Genomic DNA, 22,148 nt, shown 5'->3' on the forward strand with positions numbered 1-22,148 from the left:
ACCATTCTCGAACTGTCTATACTGTGGTTAGGAAGACGCCCTTGGGCACATATTCTTCCACTGTCTGTGATGGGAGGAAACACGACAAAACAGACAGTTGCAACACCTGAATCCAGACAAAGTGGTCCAATATATGACTGCTAGCCTAAACAACTGGCAAAACATGGTCCAGTTCATACAAGAAGTCCTCATGACCAAGGAGGAAGAATCTCTGGAATGGGATACCACGTGAATATCCCCAAGATCTAGTAGGCGAGGACCGCTAGTCGGGGGCCTGGTCTACGCCCTGCTAGCCTGCCCAACACAAGCTATGAGAAAGGACCTGAACTGGCGGATAGGACGTACCAGCCTACCTGTTTGAATGGGTGATTGAAAAGACCCGTACTGGTGGGTGACAATATCAGCCACCCATTAGAGTGGGCAAAGGAAAAGACCCAAATTGATGGGTAAGCTTTTACCCATTAGAGTGGGCAATGCAAAAGATCCTGAACCAGCGAGCCAACCTACCATGCCGGATTTACAGCCGGTAGGTGGGGAGGCCTGTCAGTCAGACGGACACCTCTCCGGGACGCGGACTATTGCTTGTCTGCGGATCCGTCCAAGGGGGGGCAGACAAGAGAATAAAAAGTCACACACAGTTATGGTGGCAGTGGCTGTGTTCGTTGAGCCACAGTGCCATATACCTTCGGACTCCTTAAAAAAAGAGAATTAAGAAAAACTCTAAAATGATTTTTAAATATTTATCTGAATATGACTTATTATGTAGCAACATAACATTATGCAATAACATACGCAGATGAAGGCATTCACTTTGGTTTAGATGAATTGTATATACTCTACCAAAGTAGCATCCTTTTTAATTCCAGGAAATCCTTCGATGTCAGTTTCCTGCTTTCTTCTAGGAACTTCTAGATGCTAGGCATCTTCCTAGATGCCTAGCATCTAGGAACTTCAGGACATAACAGTGTCTAGCAAAGTCATTGGACTGACAAAGCTCAAAAAAAAGCAATAAGAGTGGTTTTTTGTGGTCTTTCAAGGACTCACTGGAGATTTTGTTCAGTGAAATAAATACATTGATAGTTTTCTAAGTGAACAATAGTTGGATAACATAGATGTATTGGAAAGTCAAAAAATCACCAATTGGCCTCAGATGTGCATATATATATCTACCATTAATGTACTGATTCAATTCATCTATTTGATTTTCAACAAAGTTTGCTTGATCTGAACCTTTGGTAACATATTTGCAGTTATGTCAAGTCGCTTGCACGGAGTTGCAAAATTCAACATTTATGTGGGGATTAAAGCAACATGACAATAGTGGACAATATGGGATGATCCATTTATTATCAATATCAATTATATTACCTTGCATCTTTAAAGTTGTCGTATGACTTCCGGCCTCTGGACTTCTCCTGTGAAAGGTCGGGTAACCGTCATCTGCAGTTTGAGTGTTGTAAATGTACATTCGAGGATACTTTTTTGAACATTTTCCATTTATCATACATGGTGATAATCTATTTATATCATCACCACATGGTCTGTGACACATATGTTTACAATGTCAGTCATATAATAATGGGTCAACATTTTTATCAGGGAGTTCAGCTGATATAAGATCAATTTCATCAAGTCATAATTTAATTACTAACCATACCAATATGTGAAAATGAGGTAAGCCTTGTTTTTGCCACTCAGCAGTTAGAGCATAGCAGTTGACCAAACCAAATATTTCTTTTTTGTTAATAAGGTCTACGAGTTTATTCATTTTCAAATGGAAAATTGGATATAATATCGTGTCTGTCAGTAGATATTTGACCAGTGAATAGTTTGTTTTTTATTTCTGGCCATTCAGGATTGCATGTAAAAGTTATAAATAAATGTGAACGCCCATGTTTATGCATGTATGTCATAGAATCTTGAGATTTCTTATGCATTTACTATGGTAAACCAGTGAAAGATGAAGGAAGCATGACATTTTGACCCATATTGTTAGCATTAACATTGGTGTCTTTTTGCACAGTATCTCGAAGATGAATGTAATCATCCGTATGTAATTTTTTTTGGTTATTATGAATAAAGGCTAATCTTCAAAAATCATTTTGGCCAACACAATATTGATTAAATAAGTTTCTATAATAATGTAAAAAATTATCAATGTTATCTTGAAACATAAGTCGATAAGCATAAAATTGCATGCAAGAAACCGTTTTATTTTGTTCATTATTATTTAGCGGAAGAGTTAGATAATTTCCATCTTCACCCTTCATAAACATAAGGGGATATTGTAAAGGATCATAAAAGCGATGAAGCTCAGACACATGTTGCATTTGACCATCACGGCAATGTAAGATTATATCTTTAGGTCCTTTAAATCATCGACCAGTAAAACAGCAACTTCTTAGTATAATGACCCCCCCCCCCCCCGAGATGATTAACATGTACATGATCAGCATGAATTATTAATTTAAAATCTTCTGCATTACTCAAAGGTGTTATCAATATTGCATTTAAACTCTCTCATCAAATTATTATGTTCCAGCAACACTTGCTGGAGTGCTGTTATTAGTTTCTTCTTCAAGTTTGGAATAATTAGTACAAAGAGAAGTTTGATCAGCATCAGAATGGAAATAAATTTGTAAAAATTGGTGATTGACACCAAGTGCTGGAAATTAACTTCCTATGCGATGGTAAACTTGACTTTGAATTTTAAATGTAAGCATAAAATTCCCTTCTACAATTTGTTTAGCACCGAAAGTCATCTCAAATAAAGTGTAGTATTTTCCAACATTATCAAGAAAATGTTTGACAAAGGATGAGATCCTAAAACCAAATTGTTAATTGGTTCTGGTAGAGCATTAAGTGTAGGAAGTGAAACTTATCCACCAGAACTACACATTCCAGGTGCTTCATCTTTCCATTTTTTTGCAAAACAATGATTGCAAATTTTAATCATTGCACAAATTTGTAAACCTTTACTATTAATATAATCCAAATGAGGATCACATCAAAAGCAGATTTGAACTTTAAAGTGGCTTTCCTATATTATATAGCACTGTAAAATAGATCCTCACACTCTTCCATAGTCTCATGTAAACACGATGTGGACATTCACCTCACATCTGTAGATTTTCTATCAATATTACGTCTCTTCCATTTCGACACGATTGTAGAAAAAGAACTCGACAGATACCACCAAAATAGATAGATAAATAAATCTGAATAATCAAATATTTATCGCTGAACAAATACTGCCAAAATAGATAGATAAATAAATTTGAATAATCAAAGCATTTGTTACTGAAAAAATACCATCACAATCATTCTCTATAAAAAATGATGGTGCATGGGTTTTTGTTTGTTTGCAATATGTGCTCACATTTTTATTTTAGCTGCTATTGGCGCAGAGCGGACCAATGGTGGTGTGTCAGGCGGCTGCACACAGCTCCCTCCATGCTAAAAGCAAAGCTTTAGACTCTCTCCCACTAGAAGCAGTCTGTTGTAAATTAATTTACAGATTATTTTATTTAATTTCTAAGAGTAGATTATTTTTATTTATATTTTATATTTGTATTTTTATTTACTTTTATAATTTATCAATTTTATTAATAAAAGAAAGGGATTATTTTGTAATATTTAGCAGTCAAAAAAAGGATTCTTTATTTAATGTGAGACAGCCTGCACAAGGCTCTACCCACAATTTTCTCCCGCTAGAAGCAGTTTATTGTCAATTAATTTACAGATATTTAATTTAGATTATTTTTATTTATATTTTATATTTGTATTTTTATATACTTATAATTATTTATTAATTTTAAATTTGAATAATCAAATATTTATCACTTAACAAATACTGCCAAAATAGATAGATAAATAAATAAATCTGATTAATCAAATATTTATTGCCTATTACAGAAACAATATATCATACTACCTGAAAAGTCGAATACAATTGCATTAACCTAACTACTATACGTATAGCAAAAAAAGGAATTATAATTGTCTGATATTCAATAATTAACAATTATTGGCAGCTTATGCTGATTAAGTAGACTGAATTTAGTGCAACATGTCCACCACCTAGCAGAGAGCCAATATAATATGTAAAAAGTTGATGCCTGAGAGCAACATACCCACTGCCTAGTGGAGAGTCAACATATTACACATATGGAGACCCTGAAGCATTACCTTTTTAATGAGCGTTTTAATTGTTGGTTTAATGTTTTTCTGAGATTTTTCAAGATGAAATATGTCTATAAACCTTTTCAGTTACGCCAAAAAACATGGATAAAAATTTGGTTGCAACTGATCAGGTAGTTTTTTTTGTTTAACCCAAACAAATAAACCCCTCCCTCTTTGCATAATAGTATAGATTTAATCTTGTTACACTTTTGAAAAATGTTTGTCATTATTCTAAGTATGTGTAGTGAAAGTTAAACGCAAGATGAAATTACAAAGAGATGCAAGTTAAATCGATAAATCAAGATACATCACAAAATCAATAGAATTTGTATGAGCAGTGTGATTTTCTCAAATATTTTGTATGAGCTAGTATATGCACAGAAATAACACAGACTTTAACTTTATGAGCTTTTTAATATGTTTTAATATAGGCGACTGAAAATCTTAAAGTAGCTTCTAAGGTTATGTTTTTAGATTTATATTATTTGAAGTGGTATTTAAAATATGACATTGTTCTTATTTTCTGTGAACCTTTTAATAAATCTTGATTTCTATTACTATAATCATTTATGACTATGTTTCCAAAAGTAATAAAAAAAATAAACGGCCAAATGGAATAGAGAAAAGAATTTACTACTTAAAAATAACAGGAGCATCTAAAATTTGGGATGTGAAATCCAAGAAGTACAAATACAGTAAAATAAGGAAGAATATTTTTACAAATATCATGTAGTAATTAAACAGTTTTGTTGGTGAGGTAGAAAATAAGTGGCATAATATAAAGAGCCAGCATGGCAGATAATTATAAAAAGTAATAGCTAGCGTAATGACTGGAGCTTCATGTGAAAAAATTACATCCCTGGTAGGTATACTGGCCCTACAGTGCAGTTTTTACTCAGTTGTTTACTGTTTACTAATCTTTATTTTATTACTTTTTTTTTTTTTAAATAAACATAATACACACCTTGATGAAGGTATGAGCTATACCAAAATGCTGGCAAAAAGTGAGCGTTTTCTGGTTCATGACTGTTAGGTTCAAATACTTAAAAGCTCCTTTTATTAAAAAGTTTATTTTTCAGGAGTATAGGTTACCATCTAAAGTTATGTGCCAGAGCACATAAATGAAGCATTGGAAAGGGCTATGTATTCACAAGCCTTTACTGGAAATCTTAACTGCACCTCTGAAAACATTTTCTAATTCACAGAAAAGGTAGTGCAAAAATGCTCTGGATAGTGACGTCTAGGCAACGGTTAAGCAAATGAAAGGATTACTACAAATAAATCACCATGGGATAAATTGAAAATATCTGATGACAAATTAGACAATGGTAATAGATGTAATTCTAATTACACCTGAAAACTCCTCTAATACACAAACTCAGCATGTCAACATACAACAAAGTTGATCTAGACACTTGAAATTCCTAATACCAAATTAAATACAACAAGAAACTCACAATAAAGCAGATTACTGCTCTATTTACAATCATGAGAATTAAAATGAAGTAAAACTTTTGTTAACGCAAGTATAACATTTATATTTAATTATACATGAATAAATGTAACATTTTCTTAAAATAATTTATTATAATGTTTTTCTTTTACCTTTACTTCTGAGATTATAGAATAATTTTTCCTAATATATGAAATAGCTTTTTTTTAAGTCTGGACTACATACTTGTTCTTATTTCAAATAAATAAATGTTTTATTCAGATCAATAATTATACAATAAAGTTCTTCTGTTTCAAAAAATTCAAGAGTTACAAGTGGAAAAAAAATTTCAACTCAAATATTTTCTGAAAAAATTTATTAGAGAACGCAAGGTACATTTAAAAGATCAGCATCCATGACCAGTTTGGCTTTAAGTTTTCAGGTTATAGATGACTAGTACTAAGAAATTTTTCTCTAAAGAAAAACTTAATGTATAATAGTTTAATGATTATTTACTTAATACAAAAGTATTAAGTATACTTATATAAAAAAGTACATATAAATAAAAAACAGACTACAACATACCATCAAGGGAATCATTTTCACCGGCGCTGACAGTGGCATAATACTGCATACACTCTAAAGAACCAACCCAAGTTGTTTTTGAAACTAAGGTTCTATCTTTCCATAAAGGCTTATGTATTCTTTGTAAGATTTCAGCTTTTGCTGCACTTAATATAACATATCCTTTTGTTTCTATACCTTTAAGTAATACTTGACTATTGACTAGAGCGACTGTAAAAATAGTACATAAGATAAAACAAAAAAGATTAAATAAAAAAATGTTATTAAATAAACTAGATCAGAAAATCAAATATTCAAAACAAATAATTAATATAACCATTAAAATCATTTAACACACATGTTAGATCCCATTACTGAACAACTGTATGTGACCTGAAATGTGTTAATCATTCCTGAAAAAGACAGATGTACTCAAGAGCACTGTGTAACTAAGCTGTGGAATCGATAATCATCACTCTGTTCACACCAAGGAGTGACTAGAGATCATAATTACTGTCAGAAAAAGCAATTATGATGAGTGACTGTCATAACCTGAGTGCTTTACATATATAATATGCGGAAGGAGTAAAGTAGACAATATAAACAATACATTAATGTATACTTTTGTAGCAAAAAATTACCTCAATCCATTCACCAAAATAGTCTACCTAAAAACTTGTTGATAGAACATAGAAAGTTTTACCTGCAATGAACATTACTCTGCATGAAAAACTTTTATGTATTTTGTACAATGATATTCAAGTATAATGTAGCATTGCATATTAATTAATTTTATTCTAAAAAAAATAATGTAAAAAAATGACTCGCATTCTTCTCAAGTATAAAAATTATGCTTCCATATGATATTTTTGAAACTAATATATGAGGTCTGTTCAGAAAAATAACTGAACTTTATTCTTTTAATCTTTATTATTAATTTGACAGATTATTGGTTCTAGTCCCCTTCAAAGTATTCCCCTCACCAATTCACAGATTTTTACCTGCAGTTTCCACTTAATGTAGCAGTCCTGGATAGGTTCATTTGAAATGGCCTTTAAGGTCCATGACGAATTTGCTTTAATATCATCAATAATCTCAAAATGGCACCCTTTCATCACTGACTTTAATTTCAGAAATAAGAAAAAATCGCAAGGAGCCAGGTCTGGTGAGTGGGAGGCTGGGGGAGGACAGTCATCTGATTTTTGGCACAAAACTGATGAACTGACAAAACTGAGAGTGCGCATTGTCATGGTGAAGGAACTGTGAGTTGTCTTGCCAGAACTCTGGTCTTTTTTTACAAATTTTTTCATGTAACTGTTGTAAAATGCCTTGATAGTACGCACAGTTCAGTCTCATCTTGAGGCAAGAATTCAAAATGCACAATCTCATTAAAATTTAAAAAACAAACAGCATCACTTAAACATTGGATCGAGAGTGATGTGCTTTCTTGGGGCATGGAGATCCTTTGCCAATTCGCAATGTTGTAGCCATAAACCCAGCTTTCATCTCTTGCTATGATCCTTTGCATGAATAATTCATCATTATTAGCTTGTTCAAGAAGTTGCCGATAAATGTCCACTCAATGTTCTTTCTGCTATTCGGTCATCAAATGAGGAAATGAGGAACAAATTTTGCTGCAACTTGATATTCAATTTTTCAGTCAAAACGTCATGGCATTATCCAACTGAGATGCTAACCTTTTCTGCAAGTACTCTGACAGTCAATCGGCACGCACCAGATTGTTGAATTCTGAATGTGGGTGTCATCAACTGAAGTCAAAGAACTTCCTGGTTGAGGACCATCTTCAATTGACTGACGATGACCACTTATAAATCGTGAAAACCATTCATAACATTGAGTATGACACACAGCATCATCTCTGTAAGCTTGTTTCAAAAATTCCCCTTGTTTCATTTCTGTGAAAGTTTTCCCCAGTTTTACGCAAAATTTTACTTTGTATCGTTTGCTCCCAAAAATTGCACATTCCAAAAATCTCTACTAACACTTAAACACATTACACTCAAATAACAATAACTCAAAAAAATAAATGAGATATCAACAATCCAAGAAAATATGGTTACAGAGAAGGTTATGCGGAACACAATGTTGCCAACTGCATATCACTAAATCTATCTGCTGGTGCGTGATTAAAAATGTTCAGTTATTTTCTGAACAGACTTCATACAGACCTTTATCAGTAGTCTTGTAAGTGACATTATTGTTGAAGAGGCTCATTTCAAAGTAGACTCTAACAGGATGCAGTCGACAATACGCTGTAATCTCAATTTAGACTTTAGAGTCTATCTAGTCCATTCAAGCCATCCCATTCTTAACATACTGCTGTTAATTGAATAAAAAATACTAGAAATTATGCTCATAACATCAGTTATGGATTTGTATGCATACAAATCCAGTTAAATCATAAAATAATGTTTAATGCCGATGATGCTAAACACTCACATGATGGATTAACTTCTAGACATTCTGCTAGTTGATAAATAACTATAAATTCATAGTGGGGAATACTTTGTTATAAACAATTAAACTAATCTATTTGATAACATATTCTTTAGAAAAGGAATGAACCTGGTCACATTCAGTAATTCTTGATCAACTACACAATTCAAGTGCAGCTTAGATTTTATGTCAGCACAAGGATCAGTCAAATGTAAATCAGACTTTTGTCTTCACAGTTCATGTACAAACATGACTGGGCTGCAAGTAATATTGACCATGAAAATGTGGGCAAGGGATGGATACTCCACGTCAGAATTCGTGTCTCTGTGGTTAATAGCACTGTGTCAGAGTAAGAAGTTCCATCATTGTTTTCACAATATATTATTATAATGCTGTTTCTCACGAATGAGGGCATCAAACTCTTTGAAATTTTGGCTGTACTATGTGCACAGTTTGGTACTTATGTCATGAATCCAAATGTACAGCTAGGCCAGCAAGTTTAAAGGAGGAAATGAAGCTACAGAAAATGAGTCACAACAGAGGTTCAAGGACAATGTGATAGATGACAACATTTGATTAAGCCAAGACCTCATTGAAGATGATCAACATCTTACAGTCAATGAAACTGCTTTGGAAATGGGTATCAGTCATGGAAGTGAACACTCCATTATCATAAACACCTTGGGTTACACTAATTCTGTGCAAAATGTGTTCCAAGACTTCTGACTCAAAATAGGAAAAAGACCTGACAGGAAATTTGTCAAAGGCTACTAAAACAATTTCAATCAGATGGAAATGATATTTTCCATCAAATAGCTACATGTGGTGAAACATATGTCCATCACTAAATTCCCAAGTCAAATTCAGCGTTGTGAAATGGTATAGGACTGGAGAGCCATATCCTGCAAAGGCATTACAGAGAAATCTGCAGCTCTTGTACAAAGTGAAAGCTACTCACATTAAAAAAAGGCCAATCATAGACTGGCCTATCACAGATTTGATTACACCTCCTGATAATGTGAGGCCTCACACAGCCAGAAAAAATGGAATAAATTTACTGGGAAACCTTAGAACATCTTATGTTCAGTCAGTTTTATCCCTCTGTAATTATTTTTTGTTTGAGCCATTAAAGGAGATACTGGGGAAACATCAATTCCAGAGCGAAAATAAAGTAGAGTTTATGAAAAATTGGCTTGTAGCAAGTCCTCAAACGTTTTATGAAGAAAGGATCCACAAATTTTACACACACTGGAAAAAACATGTAGAACTTCATGTAGACTATGAAGAAAAGCAATAAATGTTTTTTTTTTCTGATTTGTACAAATAAATTTTAAAAATAAAAGCTCAGGTTACGTTTAAATTACTAGTGCATTATAAAATTATCAGCAGAAGTGAGTAAAAACTAGCATTTGTTTTTTTTAATATACATATTTTATCACTAAAATACAATTAATTATTTTTTACATACTCAGCCAGTTTTTATGCACAACATCATCACCCTGGCAAGCAGCTAAACCTTGGAGATGTTGTTCTTTGGTTTGAGCAGACATATCATCACTAAAAACAACTGCTTTATTCTCAGCTTCTGCTATTAACTGTTGCAACATAGTTGCAGCATGACCAGACTGTAATTTTGTCATCGGTGAAGGTGTAGCCTAAAAATCATATGTAAAATACTCATGAATTAGATAAACTTAAATATAGTATAGAATTAAAAAACTATTTAACCTTAAACAAATATTAATAAATACTCTTACAAAAAATAAATAAGTACTTTACGATAAATGTGTACACCTGTCATTTGCACAGGAAGTCACAATATCTTATATATGTTTACTGTACCAAACATTATAAAAAAAAACTGCTCTTTCATTTTATGAATCAAGCAGATTTTCAAACAAAAGCTCTTTAACAGAAAAAATTAAAAATTATTTTGTTAAGCATATTTTTAATAAATAACAGTGTTTTATTAATTATATTCAAGTAATTAAATTAGCCCATCTACCTAAACAGTAAAATACTAGGTAACTTTTCTTACATTAATTTCTTTCTTATTATTTATGAAGAACACATTTTTGAAGGTACTTGCATTATCATCATCTTACATACTTACTTGAATCCATTTAACATAACTGATTATTTAAATTTTTAATTTCTGACATATATGTTGCATCAGAATTTCATTCTTCTGTTGAGGAAACAGTATATATAAGACTGTTCTTGTTCTACAACAGAAAGGACTCAATAATTTGTTGCGTCATATTATTTGTTGCAATCTTTCTTATGGCTGTAACACATGTAAAGAATACAAGTGGCTAAGTCAGGGTTGATTTCTTTGAGATGATTAATGGTCACTAAACAGTTTAGTACCTGCAGTGAACAAACTGAAGGTATTGCATATTATTGTATTTACTCAAATCTAAGTTACACCTTTTTACTCGTTTTAATATATAAAAAATCAGATGATGCTTAGATTCAAACTTTTTTTTTTTAATTTGAAAAAAGGTTTATTATAGATTTAAAAAAAATCCTTTTAGGTTTTGTTTTCCAATTCTCTAAGTATTGTACATTATTAGGATTTAACATTAACATTTAAAAAAAAATAACAATTGAAAATAAAAAATCCTCCCTCTAGAGTCAATAAATTTTTTTTCATTTAAAATTGGTAGTTTTAACATATTTTCTTAGTCAGGTAGTTTTTCAGAATGCTACTGAGATCATTAACGTAAGGAAGCGATAACAATTAGTCCTTTCACTTTGTTTAGAGATTAATAACACTTTTCTTTTTAATAATGAACTGGAGAATAGCATTGCCTGTGGTAAACTTTGTAGGTATTTAGTTCATCTTATAACTTGGTTGAGTGTACTACCTATTTCCATTTTTTTGCTATTTGATTTTTATACAAACTGCATTTTTATGTCATCCATATTTTTGTCAATCTTATCATCAGAATATTGGCAGTGGCATCAAGAAGGGTTCACTATGAAACTGGTATAAAAAATAAGGTGATTTTATATGCAAAAGAAAACAGGAACAGATCTCAGCTGCCAGAAAATTTGACATTGAAGAAATAAATGTTCACTAATGGCGTAAATATGATTGATTTTTATTTACAAATCTAGGGTTTCACAGGACCAAAAATAGAAGATTTGGCAAGTTGATTTATCTTGCTCAATTTATGTAGACATTTGATCTAAAGCACTGCCAGTAAAAATAAAAATGTTAAAATTGAAGACATGCAAAGACACTGACAAATAAAAAATTTTAATGCATCAAGAGGCTGTTGCAAAAAATTTACGAAAAGAGAGGAATTTTCTGTTAGACGAAAAATTTCAATCTGCCAGAAACATCATGCATTTTGAAGGTAAGCTTGTTCAATTAGAGCAACATATCAGAGCCAAAAAATGTCTATCTCAATCAAGAACAAGATAGCAATTTTTTTTAAATCCATATATTTTTTTTGTTTCCAACATATTGAAACTGACCATAGCAAAACTTATCATGTTATATTTTCAGGAAGATCAATCACAAACGTTAAGAAGAGGAAGGGGTTTATGACTGACTCTTTCCCAGTGATAAAACAGAAAATTGTTATAAACTTAATTTTCTTACCAAAATAAAAATTATAAATGTTTCAAAATTTCTACACAAATGATATTAGCAGGATCACTCCCATATTAAATCTGAACTAACAAACATGACATTCTTCAATATGAATCCCTTTATCACTAAAATTAATTTGTTAAATGAATAAAAAAAGTTATTAAAACTGGCACAAATCTATGTTTGTTGACGTATATATAAAATGTAGTTGGAAACACCTCAAATTACAAAATTTAGGGCTATGTGACAAAAAAACTAATTATTTGAAATTTTTACAGTTTACTTAAGTAACATCAGATATCAAAATTTTAACTTTAAAATAAAATAATTTACACAAAACCTAAAAAATTATTCCTTACCACAGTGATAAAAATTAAAAATACCCTCACCTTGTCAGTACCACATATAGAAAAAAAATAAACAAAATTTAAAGTCGATCAGTCAAATTATAATAACATCAACATGTGATTTATCACAACGTATTTTTGTTTGCAGGCATGTACACCATTCTCAGGGGAGAACCTTTTTAAAATTATTTTCGAAGGGGTGGAACCCACCCCCTCTACACACCTACCCCAACTAAAAAATCTTAAATAACAATGGTAACGTTTAATTAAATTACTAGACAACCTGAAAAAAATAATGAATTTTTGTGAAAAGAAAATTAAAATCAGATGTGAAAAATCATTTAGGGTAGTACTTCAGTTTTTTTTCAGTCCAACAAAAAGAACTATAAAATTACGTGATATTACTTCTTAAACCATTTGAAATAATCATTCGTGGATTAAAACCGTGAAAATTATTTTTTTTAAATTATTCACACTAAATTCAGTTTTTGATGTAGTTGAATTTTATACGGAAAAAATTTATTCGATTTTAATGTAGTGAAAACAGGAACATAAGAAACCCCAGTTTCATGAGATATTTTATGAATTCAGCTTCGAGGATTTGCTACCACATTTCCCCAGATTTCAACCAGAGTTAATTTGTCTAAAACCTTTTGCCCTACACATTTCTTATTCATAACAGATCCCGTTTCTTGGAACATTTTTACAAGTTTTACAATGTAAGAGCGTGAAATATTTCTATTTGGATGCCATTCATTAAACACTTGGGCAGTTCTAGCACATTTAATTTGTTCTCCGTATGTAAAAATTAGTTCAGTCCTTTCTTCCAGATTATAAGTCATTTTGGTAAGACAAATTTACTAAAGACAAAAAATGAAAGGCCAAGTGGTAGAACAATAACACAAATCAAATGCCAATTTGGTAATTACATATTAACGCCGCCGCAGCTACAGCTTTATTTAAAAACAAAGTAGTCAATCGGATTTCGGTGGAAAATGGGCCGATATAGAGTTTAACATTGATTCAAAACAGTCTCTTTATTAATTTTAATAAATGGTTATTTATATTTATTTATTTTATAAATATAATTTAACCAAACTTAACCTATGCTTGCTAACCTTGACTAATTAACAGGAGTGTTTTGATTATTTAAATAATAAATAATTGCAATAATTACTGAATTTATTAAATAAATACTCAAAAAACATTAATGTATTAACGCCAAAAAACATTAACGTAAGTACTGCCAATTTCAACTAAAGAATACAACAGTTTAAATAAAATATGATGATGAAAAAAATGCAACAAATACTTTTTGCCACTAATTACACACAATATGAAACAAAAAAATGTACCATAGAAACTAAGATCTGAAAAATTGGCAGAAAATTATAACCCGTTATACCAAGGTAATCGATTTTAACATGTTGCCAGCAAAGATGTAGGTACCTTATTATTGGTTTTTCGTGTTTAACTGATCTTACAATGCAGTTTTTACTGAAATGTTTTTTCAATGCTGGAGAAACCTAAAACCAATATTTTTAACAAGAACGGACAATTTCGGACCTAATGCTTTGGGTCAGTGACACTGTATTCAAACATAACCTAAAAAAAACCACACTTTTAATCATAACTTCAATACTAGTGAACTAATCTTTATTTTATTTGTAACAAATTACTTGTCATTCAAAGGGCCTTCCAATGAGGTATCACAAGCTACATCGTCTCATTTAAAAAAACTAACTTTTAAACCTTGAAAATTTAGAAAACATTTATGGGTAAAATTTTGTGTTGGCGATTTAAAAAGTAATTTTCACAATTTTAATCCACAGATTATGATTATTTCAAATGGTTTAAGAGAAGTAATATCACGTAATTTAATATATATTTCTGTTGGACTGAAATTTTAAAAAGTACTACCCCAAATGATTTTTCGCACCTACTGAGCAAAGTGGTGCCCAGATTTTAATTTTCTTTTCACCAAAATTCATTATTCTTTTCGGGTTGTCATTTAATTTAATTAAATGTTACCATTTACATTTAAGATTTTTGAGTAGGGGTAGGTGTAGTGTTGAGGGTGGGTTCCACCCCTTTGAAAATAATTTTAAAAAGGTTCCCCTCGAGAATGTTAATGTGCCTGCAAATAGAAATACGATAGAACTGATGGCTGTTGAATAATAAATGTGGAAACTTTTCAAATGATCAACTGGTATATATATTTATACAAGGGGAGGAAAACCTAAAGGAAGATCAAGAAAACTGACAGGTTCTGTAAAAGAACACCTGAGAAGAAAACAGCAGGAGAAAAAGATATCAAGGAAGAATGATGGAGGGAGTTGACAATTATATGAAAAGATGTCCACGAGAATGACAACAATGAAATAACAGTACAAAGTTAGGTATTTTTTAACTGACTATAACTAGAGTTAAAAGGTTTAAAACTGTATTCATGGGTTGTTTTACAGCTTGTGTTTTTCTAAATGAATTAATTCATTAAGAATTCTTAATTTAAAAAATTAATTAATCTGTAATACCCATAATAAAATACAAGGTACTGTCCAACAATTTATAAAGAAAAAACCATGCAGCTCAACTAAATTTTTATGAAAAAAAATTTTCTTTATAAGATATTTTCATATATTTTTTAATACATTAGCAAAGTTTCAGTCATTATGTCAGAGTTTCAGGAGTTAAGAATATTTTTTTTTAAACTGTTATCTTCTTCCCTGAGACACTTAGAAAAACATTTCGTAACTGGTTCTGAAGGTGTTAAAAACTATAAAATTATTTAACAAAATTTAGAGCAGAATAGTGCAAGATGTATATAAAGAATAATGTGCTTATTAGAGGCATACGCTAATGTTCATAACACTAAATCATCATAATAAAGTGCTAATGCAAATATATTAGGAAAAGCATATATGAGCAGTATACAAAACTGCTTGCTAGCTGATGTAAACTATTCTTTTTGGAAAAGTATACTGTAAATCTAAAAAAAAAATTATAAATGTGGATACCATACATTTCATGATTTCAAAAAAATTCCATGGAAACAAATTAAAAAATGGAAACATAAAATAACGAATAACAATTTTAAAAAATCTTTGAATAAAATTAAAATAATCTTTTTTTGTATGCTAAATGAAAAATAATATATGTGTGTTCTATGTCATTATATATTTAATTTTTAAATTTATAAATCAACGTATTGAGACAAATGGTTTATCAGGTAATTAATAAAAATAAAAAGATAATTTTATGCTGAATAAGATGGAATTTTCAAAATATTCTTTCTATCTACAAGCCTTATGTTATAAATAAATTACAGAATCCCCAAGATTAATATTTACAGAATGATGTGTACCATACATGCCTGTTATATGTACCATCATGACAAGCAATGGTAGATTATTTAACTGAAATTAATGTGCTCAAAACACAAAATGTTTCTCTAGCCTTCTTTTGGACAATAACTTTAGCTAAAAAATATATTACCAGCATTGTAGTCTTAATGTAATGAAAGTATTACAACTTTATAAAACTACTTCCTAAACTCAAAATTCTAATTTATTATAATTCTGAAAACAGCAAAATCTTTAAAAGTTTAATGTTATGGCTCTTTATGTTAATGAAAACAACTATATTTTTTCAAAAATACTTTTATATAAAATATAGTTTTTTCTATTGCATTAAAATATAATGTTGAACTAGCATTCAAATCATGTCATATAATGATTAAATAATTCATTATTTAATATTAAAAAAAAAAACAATTTTTTATAAACTAAACAATTATTTTGAAACAGCCATCATATTCTGAGTAAAAATAAAGATTTATTTAATTCTAACATTTAAAAATAACCTTTTGTATCAACAATACACAAACAATAAAATTGTTATCAGGGTTGTAGAAATAACTAACTGATAACTTTTTAAGGTAGTTGCAATTTATGTTATGGTTTTTGTAATAGTGTACTAAGAAATAAATAATACTATATAGTAGCATGACAACAGTTTTGGAAAAAAATGTTAGGTTTATGTGAAGCATGAGGTTTATTGAAAAAGTATCTGATCATAACATTAAAAAAATTTGCTTGGCCAGTTGGTCTTCAATCCTAGTTTTTCAAACTAATCCCTCTACGACTCATTATTCAACCCTGAGTGGCTTAACACAGTAGAGCCAATGACCTTTCCAGAGGGCAGATAAGCAGATAAGGGTTTGAGGAACTCTACTGTTCTGGGGGTGAGAAACTTCTATAGGAAGTCAACAGCATTAGAATACAGAAGGCAATAGAATACCAGTGTATTACTTTTTCCTTGTTAGGCAACATGGTGATATCTTCTTTTGTTAAATATTCCAGAGGTAAAATGACTTTTTATTTAGATCTCCAGGGGAAGCAGCAGGACTGTCATAGAAAAAAAAAGCAGCGAAAATAGGTACATGAAATGTGAGGACATTATTGTCTTCAGGAAAGTTGGAAAACTTGAAGAGATAAAAATAGATAAAATGGAGATAGTAGGGATAAGTAAGATTAGACAGGAGGGAAGAGGAGAGTTAAGAAGTGAAGTTACCATATATTACTCATGAATTGAAAGAGGAAAATCTTACTCTATCTGGATGACAGAGCAGTAATGGCTTTAAGGAATGGGATGTTGCCAAAAGTAATAGTTCAGTTCTACATGCCAACATTGGAGTATAAGGATGAAGATACTGAAATGATGTACAATAACAATGAGGAGTTACTAGAAAATGAAGAGGATGGCTGTAAAATAATTACAGGGGACCGGAACACAATGGTGGGAGAAGGCAAAGATGGAAAGATAGTGGGCAAGTTCAGACTGGGGACATGAAATGAAAGAGGAGACAGGGTTGAATTTTGCCAATAGGATTTTTTCATTACAAGTAGGTTTTTTTAAGAATCATAAACAAAAAAAATATCATTTTTTTATTGAAAATAGAAAAAGGAATGCTGTTAAGAAGGCTTCCAGGAGCTGACATAGGAAGTGATCATATCATATCCTGTTAATGATGGAAATGAAAATAAAATTAAAAAGAATTCAAACTGGAAAAAAGGTGAAAGAATGAAACATAGGGCTAGAGGGCATAGGGAGAGTAAAACAGGTGAAGTGCTGACTAAGCCAATTACTCAAGGTAAAAGGGAAAATGAACCAGTAAAGGAAGTCTGATGAAGTATAAAATCATCCATGAGGGAAGCTGCAGAGAAAGGAATTGGTTTCTATGAAGGCACCCGAGCAAAGAAACCTTGCGTAACACAAGAAATGATACAAAAAATGGAAGAAAGAAGAAAATATAAAAATAAAGATGGAGAATACAACAGAGCAATCCATCGTAGATTGAATAATGAATTAAAGAGAGAAACATATAAAGCTAGGGAAATATGGTTAAAAGAAGAATGCAGAGAAATAGAAGATTTAGAAAATAAAAAATATAACATGTTATGTAAAAAGGTAAAAAACACCACATGGTATAGAAGAAATCCTACTTATAAAGTGAAAGAAATTGAGAAGAAATATGGTAAAGGTGTTTGTAAAGAAGATGAGATAAAGAAATGATGGGAAGAGTATATAGAGGACCTGTATATAAAGTGAAGTAATGCAAGAATGGCGAGAGTTTAATTATTTCTCCCTACAGATCGCAGAGCCTGGACCAAGTCCCTTGCTGCTGTATCTTTCTTTTATCAGGTGGGTTATTGGTTATTTAGCGGCACTTATAAATTGTTTTATTTATGGAGGATTTGCGTTCCTATCGTATGGACAAGTGTGAAAATTATTTTATGGGTCTGATTGCGGGAGACTAAGCTTTTTGAGTCTTGTACTCCCAGCATGATTCCCCTTCATTCCATCCGCTGAAGTTCTTCCAGTGCTAACGCCTTTCAGACTAGCAGGAATACGCCAACCAGGGCCCTAGTTGTTTTGGAGGAAGCAATGCGCTTCCTTCTCCAGAGGAAGTTACATGTGCTGGCTGATAGGATGAAGGAAAGAGGAAACACAAGAAACTGAGGTGGAAGAAGTTATTGAAGAGGAGAAAGTCCCACAAATTTTGAGATCTGAAATTGTACAAATTACTAAAAACATGAAGAACAGGAGTAGATGAACTTCCAGTAGAACTCTTTAAATTTTGGAAGATGAAGGAACAGATGAAACACACTCCCAATGTGCAATACTTTTTTTTTTTTTTTTTTTTTGTCTTCAGTCATTTGACTGGTTTGATGCAGCTCTCCAAGATTCCCTATCTAGTGCTAGTCGTTTCATTTCAGTATACCCTCTACATCCTACATCCCCAACAATTTGTTTTACATACTCCAAACGTGGCCTGCCTACACAATTTTTCCCTTCTACCTGTCCTTCCAATATTAAAGCGACTATTCCAGGATGCCTTAGTATGTGGCCTATAAGTCTGTCTCTTCTTTTAACTATATTCTTCCAAATGCTTCTTTCTTCATCTATTTGCCGCAATACCTCTTCATTTGTCACTTTATCCACCCATCTGATTTTTAACATTCTCCTATAGCACCACATTTCAAAAGCTTCTAATCTTTTCTTCTCAGATACTCCGATTGTCCAAGTTTCACTTCCATATAAAGCGACACTCCAAACATACACTTTCAAAAATCTTTTCCTGAGATTTAAATTAATTTTTGATGTAAACAAATTATATTTCTTACTGAAGGCTCGTTTAGCTTGTGCTATTCGGCATTTTATATCGCTCCTGCTTCGTCCATCTTTAGTAATTTTACTTCCCAAATAACAAAATTCTTCTACCTCCATAATCTTTTCTCCTCCTATTTTCACATTCAGTGGTCCATCTTTGTTATTTCTACTACATTTCATTACTTTTGTTTTGTTCTTGTTTATTTTCATGCGATAGTTCTTGCGTAGGACTTCATCTATGCCGTTCATTGTTTCTTCTAAATCCTTTTTACTCTCGGCTAGAATTACTATATCATCAGCAAATCGTAGCATCTTTATCTTTTCACCTTGTACTGTTACTCCGAATCTAAATTGTTCTTTAACATCATTAACTGCTAGTTCCATGTAAAGATTAAAAAGTAACGGAGATAGGGAACATCCTTGTCGGACTCCCTTTCTTATTAGGGCTTCTTTCTTATGTTCTTCAATTGTTATTGTTGCTGTTTGGTTCCTGTACATGTTAGCAATTGTTCTTCTATCTCTGTATTTGAACCCTAATTTTTTTAAAATGCTGAACATTTTATTCCAATCTACGTTATCGAAAGCCTTTTCTAGGTCTATAAACGCCAAGTATGTTGGTTTGTTTTTCTTTAATCTTCCTTCTACTATTAATCTGAGGCCTAAAATTGCTTCCCTTGTCCCTATACTTTTCCTGAAACCAAATTGGTCTTCTCCTAACACTTCTTCCACTCTCCTCTCAATTCTTCTGTATAAAATTCTAGTTAAGATTTTTGATGCATGTGCAAAACAATTTATGATAATAGTGTGGTTGAAAGATCTTGTTAAAACAATAATGATACTGATACTTAAAAAGGTAATGAAAATACGTGAAGAACCTATGTTCTTCACGTATTTTTTATAGTTCTATAACTATCAGCTTAATATTACATACTGCAAAAATAATACTGAGAATCTGAGAATTTTGAATACAAGGCTGACTACAAAAATGGAAGAGAATGCTGGGAAAGAACAGTTTGGATTCAGAAAAGGAAAAGGAACAATAGAAGCTTTAGGACTGATCAGAATGATTGGAGAGAGATGTTTTAAAAGAGGAAGATGATGAGCTTGTGTTTTATAGATACAAATTGTATATAAAGCAAAAAACAACTGAGAAAATAAATGAGAATCTCACAAACTGGTTAGAATTAGGCAGAGAAGTGAGGCAAGACTGCTGTTTATCACCAACACTGTTTACCCTTTATGTCGAGGAAATATTGAGAGAAATATTGGATGGCCAAAAAATAGTAAGCAGAGATGGAAGAAATATAGATTGCATAAGATCTTATACAATCTGACAACCTTACAGCTGACGATCTGCTGATTTTAGCTAAAGACACTCAGACATTACAAGGAATGATAAAAGCATTGGAAGTAGGGATGAGGGAAAATAAATAAGGAAAACAAAAGTTATGAAGGTGAATAAGAAGGAAAATATGGATGTTGTAACAGCAGAAGGAAAAATTGAACACGTAAAAAGATTTAGATGTCTCAAGACAGTACTAACTGAAGACTGAAGGAGTAAAGAAGAAATTAATATGAGAATTACAATGGCAAAGGAAGCTTTTTTTAGAAAGAAAAACCTAATCTGCAGCAACATATATCTAAACCTGGGGAAGAAATTGATAAAATGCTATGTTTGGAGTATACTTTTGTACAGTAGTGGACACTGGCTGGAGAAAAAGGAAAAAGATAAGATCAAGCCTTATGAGATGTAAGTAACGTAGAAGTATTAAGAAGAATAAATGAAGATAGAACAATAGTGGCTACTATCAGATGAGGAAAGAAACTGGATCAGACATATAGTTAGAGGAAAAGGAATAATAAATAGTTCTAGAAGGCTCTGATAAATGAGTAAAAAGAAGAGGAAGGAAGAGACTGAAGTTAATAAATGACATAAAGGGTAGAGAAGGTTATAATAAGACAAAAATAGAAGCATGGACAGAAACTTAGATGGACACAACAATAGTGCCAGGAACCTGCCAACAGGCAGAATACCACATGATGATGGCTATGGTAAGTTTAACTTATCTAATTACTGTGTTTTGGTGGTTTATATTTGATAGATATATACATATATATATAGTTTTGTAATGATTAAAATTAAAAAAATAATCAACTTATTTAATTCAATTTCAGTGATAGGAGATAAGGAGGAACACCAAAGTAAAAATAAACCAAATGAAGACAACAGCAATAAAGTAAATTCATATCGTCGAAATATATTTAATAGAAAATTTTTTATAAGAGATAAATGTTCAACGGAAGTACCAGATGATGAGAAATATAATAAAAAAAAAAATAATAAAAAAGATGATAGAAAATGTAAAGATGCAAAGTATAGAGAATCAATAAATGATAACGGATGTATGAACACAAGTCAATGGCCAAAAGACTGGAATTGGACTTGGATATGGCAATGGGATGAGGGTTCTCTGACAGAAAAACGAAGTAAAAGACGTCTAGCAATCGATATTTTAAAGAAAAGAGATTCAGGTCAAGAATCAATAAAAAATCCTTTCCCATTCAATTCAGAGGAAATAAGAAAATTACTTCCAGAAATTCTTGACTCCATAATTCAAGATATAAAATATTCTAATAAAACAAAATTGCTACCTGAATTTGGAAAATTACAGATTAACAATGATGAAGATAGCTTAGACGACATCAAATACCCTCACATGTCTAAAAAAAAGTATCAAAACAAAACAATCCATCAACGGTTATCAGATGATGAGGCAGTTGATAATTCAAATTCAGAAAAACAAAATAAATGGGACTGGGTATGGATATGGCAGTGGTAATTTTAAAATATGTTTTTATAACATATATTATTTTAAAGTAGTGTTTTGTT

The 22,148-nt window shown here is 31.4% G+C and overlaps 1 protein-coding gene across 1 annotated transcript in view; it reads right to left on the reverse strand.

The window, feature by feature from the left end:
* The window catches only part of hob (bridge-like lipid transfer protein family member hobbit), a 174,501-nt gene that overhangs the window by 40,192 nt on the left and 112,161 nt on the right, over positions 1-22,148 (reverse strand). Inside the window, exons 28-29 of the mRNA XM_075365147.1 lie at positions 10,104-10,290; positions 6,200-6,409 (exon numbers count right to left, since the gene is read on the reverse strand). Coding sequence (XP_075221262.1) covers positions 6,200-6,409; positions 10,104-10,290 — 397 coding nt within the window. The remainder of the gene's footprint in view (positions 1-6,199; positions 6,410-10,103; positions 10,291-22,148) is intronic.

Source organism: Lycorma delicatula, chromosome 4 (genome assembly GCF_047948215.1).
Source record: "Lycorma delicatula isolate Av1 chromosome 4, ASM4794821v1, whole genome shotgun sequence".
Taxonomy (NCBI): Eukaryota; Metazoa; Arthropoda; class Insecta; order Hemiptera; family Fulgoridae; genus Lycorma; species Lycorma delicatula.